General features: G+C 43.3%; 1 protein-coding gene across 2 annotated transcripts in view; it reads left to right on the forward strand.

Moving 5' to 3' along the window:
* LOC129860373 (semaphorin-4G-like) overlaps positions 1–12467 on the forward strand; it is an 85700-nt gene that overhangs the window by 16806 nt on the left and 56427 nt on the right. For both annotated transcript variants that reach the window (XM_055930729.1, XM_055930728.1), the window contains exon 2: positions 9268–9538. In XM_055930729.1, coding sequence (XP_055786704.1) covers positions 9412–9538 — 127 coding nt within the window. In that variant the 5' untranslated portion in view covers positions 9268–9411. The remainder of the gene's footprint in view (positions 1–9267; positions 9539–12467) is intronic.

Here is a 12467-nt window from a genome sequence, read left to right on the forward strand (position 1 = left end):
GGTAGTCACTACTACGCTAGGCGAGCAGGGGACACAGCGTTCAGAAAAGCTAGCGGGCCGGGGCTAGTAGATGGTTCTTCGGCGAATTCGTAACAGAATAGCCTGTTGAGACCACATCGGGTGATCACGTCGGCAGTCCAGTAGTGAAGGATCGGCGGGGCTCCATGTCGACAATAAAGGGTCCAGGCCAATTGGAAAAGGAGGTATTGTAGCCCGAGATTTAGCTGGTATATGGGCCTAGCTCGAGGCTAGCTGGTGCTTGCTTCGGGACAGAGGCATTAGCTAACAGTAGCCACTCGTTTGCAGCTAGCTAGCTGCAATGATCCGGAGTAATGATCCGGTGTAATGATCCAGAGCGTCAGGAATCCGGTGATATGGTAGAGAGATGCAGTCCGATATGCTTTGGGTTGATATTGCGCTGTGCAGACTGGCAGGTGTTGTCCGCGCTAAGGCTGGCTGATGCCAGGGGGGAAAAAGACGAGGACCGCTAGCTGTGGCTAACAAAGACTAGTAGCTAGTTAGCTGGCTAGCTCCCGATGGAAGTTCCAGTTATAAGGAATAAAAATAGCAGATCCGTACCACATTGGGTGAGGCGGGTTGCAGAAAAGTATATTTAGTTTGTAGATAGAAAGCGAGATTAAGATATATACGAAAAATGACTGGCTATTTACATGGGATTAGACATGGGATAAGACAAAGACAGATATACACATCCTACTGCGCTGACAGCGTGGCACAAGATCTGTAATCATGAAGTGCTTTGAAAGGCTGGTTATGGCTCACATCAACTCCATCATCCCAGATACCCTAGACCCACTCCAATTTGCATACCGCCGCAAAAGATCCATAGACGACGTAATCTCAATTGCACTTCATACTGCCCTCACCCATCTAGATTAGAGGAATACCTATGTGAGAATGCAGTTCAGTGACTACATCTCAGCGTTCAACACCATTTTCCCCTCCAAGCTTAGGACCCTGGGATGGAACACCTCCCTCTGCAACTGGATCCTGGACTTCCTGACAGGCCGACCCCAGGTGGTGAGAGTAGGCAACATCACCTCAGCCACACTGACCCTCAACACTGGGGGCCCCACAGGGATTTGTGCATAATCCCCTTCCTGTACTCCCTGTTTACTCATGACTGCATGGCCACGCCCCACTCCAACACCATCATCAAGTCTGCTGATGACACAACAGTGGTAGACCTGATCACCGGCGACAATGAAAAAGCCTACAGGAAGGAGGTCAGTGACCTGGCAGTCTGGAGCCAGGACAATAACTTCTCCCTCAACAAGACCAAGGAGCTGATCGTGGACTACAGGCGAGCACGCTGTTCACATCGACGGGGCTGCAGCGGAGTGGGTTCGAGAGCTTCAAGTTCCTCGGTTCCAAATCACTAAGGACTTAAAATGGAACACACGCGCACAGTTGTCAAAAAGGCGCGACAGCGCCTCTTCCCCCTCAGGAAGTTGAACAGGTTTGGCATGGGCCTTCAATCCTCTAAAAGTTCTAAAGCTGCATCATTGAGAGTATCTTGACTGGCTGCAACACCGCTTGGTATAGCAACAGCACCGCCCCCGATCGCATGGCGCTACAGAGGGTGTTGCGGACATCCCAGTACATCACTGGGGCTGAGCTCTCTGCCATCCAAGATCTTTATATCAGGTAGTGTGAAAGGAAGACCCGGAAAATCTTTAAAGACTCAAGCCACCCAAGACGGTTTTCTCTGCTTCCGCACGGCAAGCAATACCGTTGCATCAAGTCTGACACCAACAGGCTCCTGAACAGCTTCTATCTCCAAGCCATAAGACTACTAAATAGCTAACAAAATGGCTAGACAGAATATTTAAGTTGACCCTTATATTTTATTTGTATTTTTTTCTCTATGCATACTCACAGCTGTTTATTCAAATGACTGGCACACAGCTCAGACACCCATGCATACCCCACAAGACATGCCACCAGGGGTTTCTTCACAGTTCCCAAGTCCAGAACAGACTGGAAAACAGACAGTACTACACAGAGCCATGACAACATGGAATTCCATTCCACATCATGTAACTCATGCAAGCAGTAAAATCAGATACAACTACACCTTATAGAACAACTTAGCTACCATGGCATCAATATGTTTTGACCATGACAGCTTACAATCCAGGGTTATACCAAGCAGTTTAGTCTCCTCAACCTGCTCAATTTCCACATTATACATTAAAATATTTAGTTGCAGTTGAGGGTTCAGTTAATGGTTTATCCCAAATACAATGCTTTTAGTTTGAAATATTTAGTACTAGCTTATTTCTAGCCACCCATTTTAAAACGGACTGCAGTTCTGCTGATGTGTAGCTGATGTGTATAATGTTGAGTCATCGGCATACTGTACATAGATACATAAGCTGTACTCAGTGCCAGTGGCAGGTCATTAGTAAAGATTGAAAAAAGTAAGGGGTCTAGACAACTGCCCTGGGGAATGCCTGACTACCTGGATTATGTTGGAGAGGCTTCCATTTAACCTCTCTAGGGGGTCAAAAACACTCATTATAAAAATTCATAAAACATACAAGTGTTATACATCGGTTTAAAGACCACGGTGTCAGATTTCAAAAAGGCTTTACGGCGAAAGCATACCATGCGATTATCTGAGAACAGCGCCCAGCAGACAAATCCTTACAGTTATCAGCCAACTAGAGGAGTTACACAAGTCAGGAATAGTGATAAAATTAATCACTTACCTTTAATGAACTTCATATGGTTGCACTCACAAGACTCCCATTTACTCAATAAATGTTTGTTTTGTTCGATAAAGTCCCTCTTTATATCTAAAAACCTTTGTTTTGTTCGCGTGTTTTGTTCAGTAATCCAGGCAGTCACAACAGACAGACGAAAAATCCGAAAAGTATCAGTAAAGTTTGTAGAAACATGTCAAACGATGTTTATAATCAATCCTCAGGTTGTTTTTAGTCATAATAATCAATAACATTTCGGGGGCCTCCCGGGTGGCGCAGTGGTCTAGGGCACTGCATCGCAGTGCTAACTGCGCCACCAGAGTCTCTGGGTTCACGCCCAGGCTCTGTCGCAGCCGGCCGCGACCGGGAGGTCCGTGGGGCGACGCACAATTGGCATAGCGTCGTCCGGGTTAGGGAGGGTTTGGCCGGTAGGGATATCCTTGTCTCATCGCGCTCCAGCGACTCCTGTGGCGGGCAGTGCGCGCTAACCAAGGGGGCCAGGTACACGGTGTTTCCTCCGACACATTGGTGCGGCTGGCTTCCGGGTTGGAGGCGCGCTGTGTTAAGAAGCAGTGCGGCTTGGTTGGGTTGTGCTTCGGAGGACGCATGGCTTTCGACCTTCGTCTCTCCCGAGCCCGTACGGGAGTTGTAGCGATGAGACAAGATAGTAATTACTAGCGATTGGATACCACGAAAATTGGGGACAAAATGGGATAAAATAAAAAAAAAAAAAAAATCAATAACATTTCAACCGGACAAAAGCTTCGTCAATATAAATGGAAAACAAGGCGTGCTCTCGGTCGTGCGCATGAAAAACCTTAGGGACACTGAATGGTCCACTCATTCAAAGTGGTCTTACTCCATTTTTCAGAATACAAGCCTGAAACAATTTCTAAAGACTTGATATCTAGTGGAAGCCATAGGAAGTGCAATTTGAGTCCTAAATCAATGGCATTCAATAGAAAACTACAAAAATAAAAAAATCCCACTTCCTGGATAGATTTCTCAGGTTTTCACCTGCCATATCAGTTCTGTTATACTCAGACATTATTTTAACAGTTTTGGAAACTTTAGAATGCTTTCTATCTAAATCTACCAATTATATGCATATCCCATATCCTGAGTAGCAGGCAGTTTACTTTTGCTTTTCATCCGGAGGGGAAAATAGTACCGCTTACCATAATGACGTTTTAAGAACACCTTCTGTGTTCTGTTAGACAGGTAACTCTCGATCCACAAAATAGCAGGGAATGTAAACCCATAACACATACGTTTTTTCCAACAGCAGATTATGATTGATAATGTCAAAAGCTGCACTGAAGCCGCACAAAACAGCTCTCACAAGCTTGTTATTGTCATCATGTACGGTGCTGCTACTCTGTTTATCATATATCCTGATGCCTAGTCCCCTTACCGCTATACGTATCTACCTTTATCACTCCAGTATCCCTGCACATTGTAAATATGGAATTGGAACGGACACTGTATATATCTTACTTAGTTTCTGGTGTTCTTCTTATTTCTATTTATCGTGTTTTTTTTGTTCTACTCTACAGGATTACAGCATTGTTGGGATTAGAGCTTTCAAGAAAAGCATTTCACTATACTTGTGCATGTGACATTAAAACTCTTGAAACTTGAAACTCTGTATACAGTTCTTTAGACTTATCCAGAATAGAATGTCAGATTATTTTAGACACAATCCCCATTTCATGCTACTTTGCCTTGGTCCATTTGAAGTGCGCTTTCTCGGGGTGGATATGGTCTCTATGTTTAGAACAGAGCAATTTCATTCATCCATCCTCATTCATTGGATAAATCTCTTCAGCTACGGTTATTTCATACTTGCTTAACAAGTGTCCAACAGCAGCGAAAGCAGAACTCTTTTCCCTCTGCTTTGTGGGTCACAAAAAGTAGGTCTTAACCCAATCACTTGAGAAAATAGATTAATACACACAATCGTAAAACTAAACAGCTCAAGTGAGAACAAGACTAGAGACACATGCATAACTGTGCCTTTGATCAAGTCTAATCACAATCACCTGTGTCAGTTGGCCACAATTACAGAGCAGCCAATCGGGAGACAGGAACACTTAACAGAACAATTAACAAAAGTACATACAACTAGCAGATGTGGCAATTAGTGCTGGTGTCATAGTATAGCCAGAGATGGTTGATATAATTACAAGATGCTTGTGTCTCCTCCCTAACAATGGGAGTTGAAGTCCACAAAGACGGAAGGCAGGCGGGAGGAGGTGAGATCAGGTGGGAACATTCTACCTAATGAGAGGGCAGATATGCGTGTGAACAACAGTCACAACTCAGACATAAAATATTTTTCTAAAAGTTGTCCGAATGACACTTGTGTCCACTTATGTCAATCAGTACACTCGTAACAATATAAGCATTGCAAAACTTCAATGCGATCAAATAAGCCTCACGTAGCAAATTATCAGTTACATTTTTTGTTGACCAAATTCAACACTCTCTCATTGACCATACAAAAAATTCCTCACTTTGTGGAATTCTTTTCGTGGACAGATTTGGGGCAAAGTAAATCCCCTCGCTTCACCTCTTCCTCTCAAGTATAGATATCTACAGGGTTCATACACATTTGGACAGAGGAATTTCATGACTTTACCATGACTTCTCCCTGACTTCTAAGCTGACATATGGAATTGTTTTAAAATAGTCATACCATGGATAATTTACCTATTTGATTTTAGGTCTCCTTTAGGTGTAATGTTTTGAATAAAAAATGAATTTGATAAAATATTGAATTTTGCCTTTAATAACTACAATAGTAGAAACACATTGAAAAACACATGAATAAATGGCAAAAAAGACAGTAAAACATTTATCATAAAGAATATGGTTTTGAAGGTTCTGTCCTATATGTAGGAGATATAAGAAATCTCAGGAAATATGTATACAGTACCAATCAAAAGTTTGGACACACCTACTCATTCCAGGGTTTCTCTTTAGGCAGCAGGTAAACACTAGGTGGCAGGTAGCCTAGTGGTTAGAGCATTGGACTAGTAACCGATAGGTTGGGAGATCAAATCCTTGAGCTGACAAGGTAAAAATCTGTTTTTCTACCCCTGAACAACTGTTCCTAGGCTGTTATTGAAAATAAGAATTTATTCTTAACTGACTTGTTAAATAAAGGTAAAAAAAACTAACAATTTTCTACATTGTAGAATAATAGTGAAGACATTAAAACTAAAAAACAACACATATGCAATCATGTAATAACCAAAAAGTGTTAAACAAGTCAAAATATATTTTATATTTGAGATTCTTCAAAGTAGCCACCTTTTGCTCTGATGACAGCTTTGCACACTCTTGGCATTCTCTCAACCAGCTTCATGAGGTAGTCACCTGGAAAGCATATCAATTAACAGGTGTGCCTTGTTAAAAGTTCATTTGTGGAATTTCTTTCTTTCTTAAAGTGTTTGAGCCAATGAGTTGTGTTGTGATAAGGTAGGGATGTTATACAGAAGACAGCCCTATTTTAAAAAAGACCAAGTCCATATTATGGCAAGAACAGCAAGAAACGACAGTCCATCATTACTTTGAGACATGAAGGTCAGTCAATCCAAAAAATGTCAAGAACTTTAAAAGTTTCTTCAATTGCAGTCGCATAAACCATCAAGCGTTATGATGAAACTGGCGTTCCTGAGGGCCGCCACCGGAATGGAAGACCCAAAGTTACCGCTGCTGCAGAGGATAAGTTCATTAGAGTTACCAGCCTCAGAAATTGCAGCCCAAATAAATGCTTCACAGAGTTCAAGTAACAGACACATCTCAAAATCAACTGTTCAGAGGAGACTGCATGAATCAGGCCTTAATGGTCGAATTGCTGCAAAGAAACCACTACTAAAGGACACCAATAAGAAGAAGATACTTGCTTGGGCCAAGAAACATGAGCAATGGACATTAGAATGGTGGAAATCTGTCCTTTGGTCTGATGAGTCCAAATGTGAGATTTTTGGTTCCAACCTCCTTGTCTTTGTGAGATGCAGAGTAGGTGAACGGATGATCTCCGCATGTGTGGTTCCCCCCGTGAAGCATGGAGGAGGAGGTGTGATGCTGTGGGGGTGCTTTGCTGGTGACACTGTCAGTGATTTATTTAACATTCAAGGCACACTTAACCAGCATGGCTACTACAGCGTTCTGCAGCAATACACCATCCCATCTGGTTTGCGCTTAGAGCGACTATCATCTGTTTTTCTACAGGACAATGACCCAACACACCTCCAGACTGTGTAAGGCATATTTTACCAAGAAGGAGAGTGATGGAGTGCTGCATCAGATGACCTGGCCTCCACAATCACCCGACCTCAACCGCATTGAGATGGTTTGTGATGAGTTGGACAGCAGAGTCAAGGAAAAGCAGCCAACAAGTGCTCAGCATATGTGGGAACTCCTTCAAGACTGTTGGAAAAGCATTCCAGGTGAAGCTGAAAGAATGCCAAGAGTGTGTAAAGCTGTCATCAAGGCAAAGGGTGGCTAGTTTGAAGAATCTCAAAACTAAAATATATTTTGATTTGTTTAACACTTTTTTAGTTAAAAATAAAGAAAAACCTTTGAATGAGTAGGTGTGTCCAAACTTTTGACTGGTACTGTATATATATATATATTTTTTTTTACACATATTTAACCCCCTTTTTTGGGTAGGCACAAAACTACCTCCATACTTCCATAATTGGGTGTTTTCCAGTACCGGTTACCTTCAGACGAGTCACATGACACTTGCGGGGGTGGTAGAGCAAAATGGAGAACACCACCGTGTTCTTTCCACAGTTGGGTCACATTAGTTTATAGTCCAAACGCTTCTGATGCTGCAAACAGAAGTTGGCACATCGACAGTACCGATTTCACATGAGTCCTTTGGAGCTTTTGGGGGTCGTAGAGCGAAACGGAGACCACCATCGTGTTCGTGGGAGTCTCGTCGTTTCATAGAGTGGGCAAATCGTTCGGACGCTTCAGACGTTTTCGTGAGAATACCTATTTTCGGGATGTCTCATGGTCTGATTAACACCGCTGTAGCTCGCTATAGGCGGATGTGGTGGTTTGAGATGCAGCCCATGCAAATGAATTGACAGATTTTGCTGGAGATTTTTTTGTTATGTTCCTTAGATTGACGCACCAGTCAATAGACTCTAGGGGGTTAATATTTCAGTTTGAGAAACTCTACCAAATTAGGGGTATAGTAGAGAAAATGCTTATTTGCTATGGTTTTTAAGCTTTTGGTATTATGGTGATATTATCTTTTCATAGCTACAGTAAAGCAAGGATTATATGAGGCACGTAATTGGAGCGTATTCCTTGGCCATCTGTAGAAATGTCAGGCTGGATAATATCTTTCATATCATTATGTCTTGCCTGACAGATGGTCATATCCAGAGAGACTATGACTCCGTTTTGATATCTTTTCACATTCTGTAGGCCATCAATCAATATAACTGGGCTTTCTGAACAGGGGGGCAACTGAGGTAAATTTGTCGGAAACTAGTCAGAGACTCTCATGGAAAGTAGCCTGCAGCAGTAGTGCTAAAGAAGTAACATGCAACCGAGCACTTCTTCTACAGATAAAACCCTTAAAAATATGTTCAGTCCATGTCAACAGTTAATAGATTTAAAATGTTTGAACAAAAAATACATGTGAAAAGATGTTTTGGTCAGATTTGAGCAATTTTCCAAAGCGTTTCAGAGGACATCCTTCTCGTGCTTTTTTGTTCTACCCTTTCTAATTGTTCATGCGTGTTATCATCCAGGCCTGACATGGCTCAGGCAGATGTGTTTATCTTTCCATGTGCAGTTTCCATGTTGTCGTCATGGTGATGACAGATAGGCGGTCATCGCCCGGGCCATCTTCCACACGCGACACCATCGACGCAATTTCGTGTCAGATGGGTGAGAGGCTGGTGTGTTTACACTGTAGGTTGGGGAGGAGAACATGATTAATGTTAGAGGCCTTTGATCAGTGACAGAGCACAAGAGTGCGGCCAACCAGGCGGAGACTGATCTCATGGCATCGGGCCTAATCACTAGATTAGCCATCACCCTGCCAAGCCTAGCCCCCCAACACACACTGCTAATTAGTAAGTGGAGAAGTGGAGCCATGTTCCAGAATATTAGAGAAAACAACAATTTTTCTTCATCATCGACTTTTGTAATTGGTGTTTTATGTAATGCATCTTGACTCATTTTGTGTGTACTTATTGGGCCTAAGCTAACATGGGGTGACGTATGGTGGAACCAGTGTGATTATGCACAAATATGAAACAGGCTCAGGAAATGTGTACCTATGCACGCGTGTATACACACACACACACACACACACACACACACACACACACACACACACACACACACACACACACACACACACACACACACACACACACACACACACACACACACACACACACACACACACACACACACACACACACACACACAGACTCTCATCTAAACAATGGCATCTACAGTGTGGGATACTATCTGTTTTTCTTCTTTGTCTTCTGTGCAGAGTGAGCCTTCCTACAGACAGAGGATGACCTAGAAGCCACCACTGCTGAGCCCAACAGAGGATAATATCACTCTTGTGTGTGTAAGCAACAAGGTGTGTGACAGCATACAGGGCTCCACCTGCACCCAGGTCAGCCTGGCAAACATGGGGGACCACGCCACACTGCTGCCGCCCTTCCTACAGCTGCTCCTCTGTAGCCTGTCAGGGGTATGGGGGTTCCCCTTCGGCCCTGTCCTTGACGTCACCCCCAGGACCACGGTGCTCTACCAAGGTAAGACCAGACCAAGGCTCCAGGTTGCTGTACACTAGGTAGGGCCAGGAGGTTGTCCTGGAAACGCGACTACACCTGACCTAAGGAAAACTCTGGGACTTATAGGCTGTGGCCTAGGAGTTTTTTCTGGTCAGGCCACATGGCCTGGAAAAACTCCTGGCTGTACTTATAGAATGTCTACAGTATACTAGTATCCCACTCACTGTGCTGATTCAATACAAAGGCTGCTCCAACTCCCTCCTGTTCACTTTAAACAAGTGGCACAGTTTTGGAAGTTGGCCCCAAAGGCAGCCAGCCCCTACTTCCAGGGAGTTGTTAATCCTCTCTCTCAAGTCCTGTCCTAGTTCACTTAGTTCACCATGCAGCTCTAATGAAACAATAGAGAATAGACAGAAGCTCTCATCACCCATAAAAGCGGACCCCTCTACGGTGGAGCCTTGTCCAGTGACTGTGTTGAAAATGAAATAGTGCTGAATAGATGATTTATGAAGAATGGTTAGGGTACGTCATTTATACACATCAGCATACCCCCCCCCCCCCCCCACCACTCCCCCATAGCAGCTCAGCCTCTCTTTCTCTATCTACTGCAGCAGAAGCTACTGCAGAGGGATCACCCATCCCTGGCAGGCTCTTCAGACAACTATACTGTACCTGGCTGCTGTCAGCTCTCCAATCCTCTCCACTCCTGTCTTGAGAGGAGGAATATTATTAACAGACGAGGGGAGTGAAGAGAGCCGGGTGCTTCGCCTGCCTGCACTGTGGTGCAGTCACAAAACCAGACTATTGCAGTGAAAAGAGACGGTTAGAGATAAGAGATAGACAGGACTTTTAGGGTGTTTGAATGGGCATTTTACTCAAAAATCTTTGTTAGCTATTGTTGCTCTTCACCTGAGGTAGTATTAATATAATGTAGGATGTCACTGGGTTACCCATTCAGGGAAATGGATTCCAGATAGCGTGTTGCATAAGTATCAGTGAGTTCCTATGGAACCATTCAGTTTTGTTCAGAAAGCCTCTACTGCTAATTTGGTACACTCTTTTATTATAGAAGTGTGTGGTACAGAGTCGGTCTATCACAGTTTCTCCTTATCCTTGTAAAATGAAGTCATTGACCTACATTCGGACTCCGGGGTTTGTGTGTGTGTGTGTGCGTTTGGGCGTGTGCATGCATGTATGATCTCTACTCACGTCGGAAAATCTGCACGGGCATGCACCCCCTGTCATTTCCCCTTAGGAGAAACATGCTCAAGTGCAGAAATGGAGAGTGCAGAGAGTAGCACCTCCTAGAGGAAAATGGCCACCGGGCACTTGACTACTGTGTATGGAAATAAGGGCTATGTGGGTGGTGCTGGTGCTGGCACTGGTAGAGTAGGAGCATAAATGTACGTGTCGCTCTGGGTGGATTTATAATGTTTCACAGTTAGGGTGAGAGGGCCATCATTCCTTTGCACTATGTTTTACAGTTGGTCTGTAGGAGTGGGTGTACATTAACTCGCAATAATACAGAGAAATAATTTATAACCATGAGGAAAAGGGCATATTTGACATACTGTAATTAAAATTTAAAAAATGTGTGTGTTTGTTCTTGTGTGTGTGCATTTGTTTGTGTTTGTATGTGTGTGTGTGTGTCCCTCTCTCTGTGGCTAGATGAATGCCTGACTGGTCTGAACTAGGGCTGTGGTGGTCATGACATTTTGTCAGCAGTTTATTGTCATGCAAAAGATTGATCTGGCTATGCGCTACGTCATTGTGAGGACAGATGCTGGGAGACGAGAAGCAAGTACAGGGAGTGAATATTGAATAAATAACAGACATGAAACGAAACACGGACAGCATCTGGACAAGGGAAACATAACGACATTAATGCTGACATGGGGATCAAACGGAAGGAATAGACAGATATAAAGGAGGCAATCAATAAAGTCATGGAGTCCAGGTGAGTCCAATGAAGCGCCGATGCATGTAATGGTGACAAGTGTGCATAATGATGGAGTACAGGTGTGTGTAATGGTGGCAGGTGTGCGTAATGGGCAGCCTGGCGCCCTCGAGCGCCAGAGAAGGGGAGCGGGAGCAGGCGTGACTAAACTGTTGACAGCCCCCCTGCATGCTCTAGAAAGGAATAAAGGAGAGAGAGGAGATGGAAGAGCATTTTTGGGGAGATATGCTGTATAGCTAAAGGTAATGTGTCACCCAATTAATTATGAAAATGCCCTATTAATAGGCTATTCAAAATCAAATACAAATTCACTATAACTACAATTGTAGGCTAACTCTGTAAGCCGCCCTGCACAATCAATGAACCAACAGCATCGCCAAGGCCTATATGTTCTCTCCCTGACTCGTGGTTAGACATTTTGGACCATAGCATAAAGTAACCAGTCCATCCAGCATAATTAATAATACAGTCCACATTCAAAGGCAATTACTTCAATTTGTTAATTTGAGTATTTTGGGGTACCAATTATTTACCAAAGACATCTTAGTTTTTTTCAATTGTTTAAGCACAATTTTGAAAACAGGGCCCGGTTTGTCAAAACCCTACACACAATTAGCACAACCCTACACCAAAGTAGCACAACACTTCAGATCATTTGCAAAATGGAACACTTTTGTCAAAACTATACACAACTTCATAAATTATATTTTGTTACCATACACATTTCATATGACTTCAATCTTTTTGAACCAGTTACACACTGCTGTTGCTAACCTAAAACACTTTTAGCAAGTCTAATTGTCAGTGATTAGAGTACTGTAAATGAAGTACACAGAGAAAGTGCAACTATACAAACACTACACAAGACCAATGCTGCATACTGAGGAAAATATCATTTATTTCTCTCCATATACCCAAATCAGACAACATGTCAACATGGAGAATCACAACAAAACATGTCCCAGTTTTTATGCTACTACAGTAGTGTGCAGA

This window comes from Salvelinus fontinalis, chromosome 8, assembly GCF_029448725.1.
Source record: "Salvelinus fontinalis isolate EN_2023a chromosome 8, ASM2944872v1, whole genome shotgun sequence".
NCBI lineage: Eukaryota > Metazoa > Chordata > Actinopteri > Salmoniformes > Salmonidae > Salvelinus > Salvelinus fontinalis.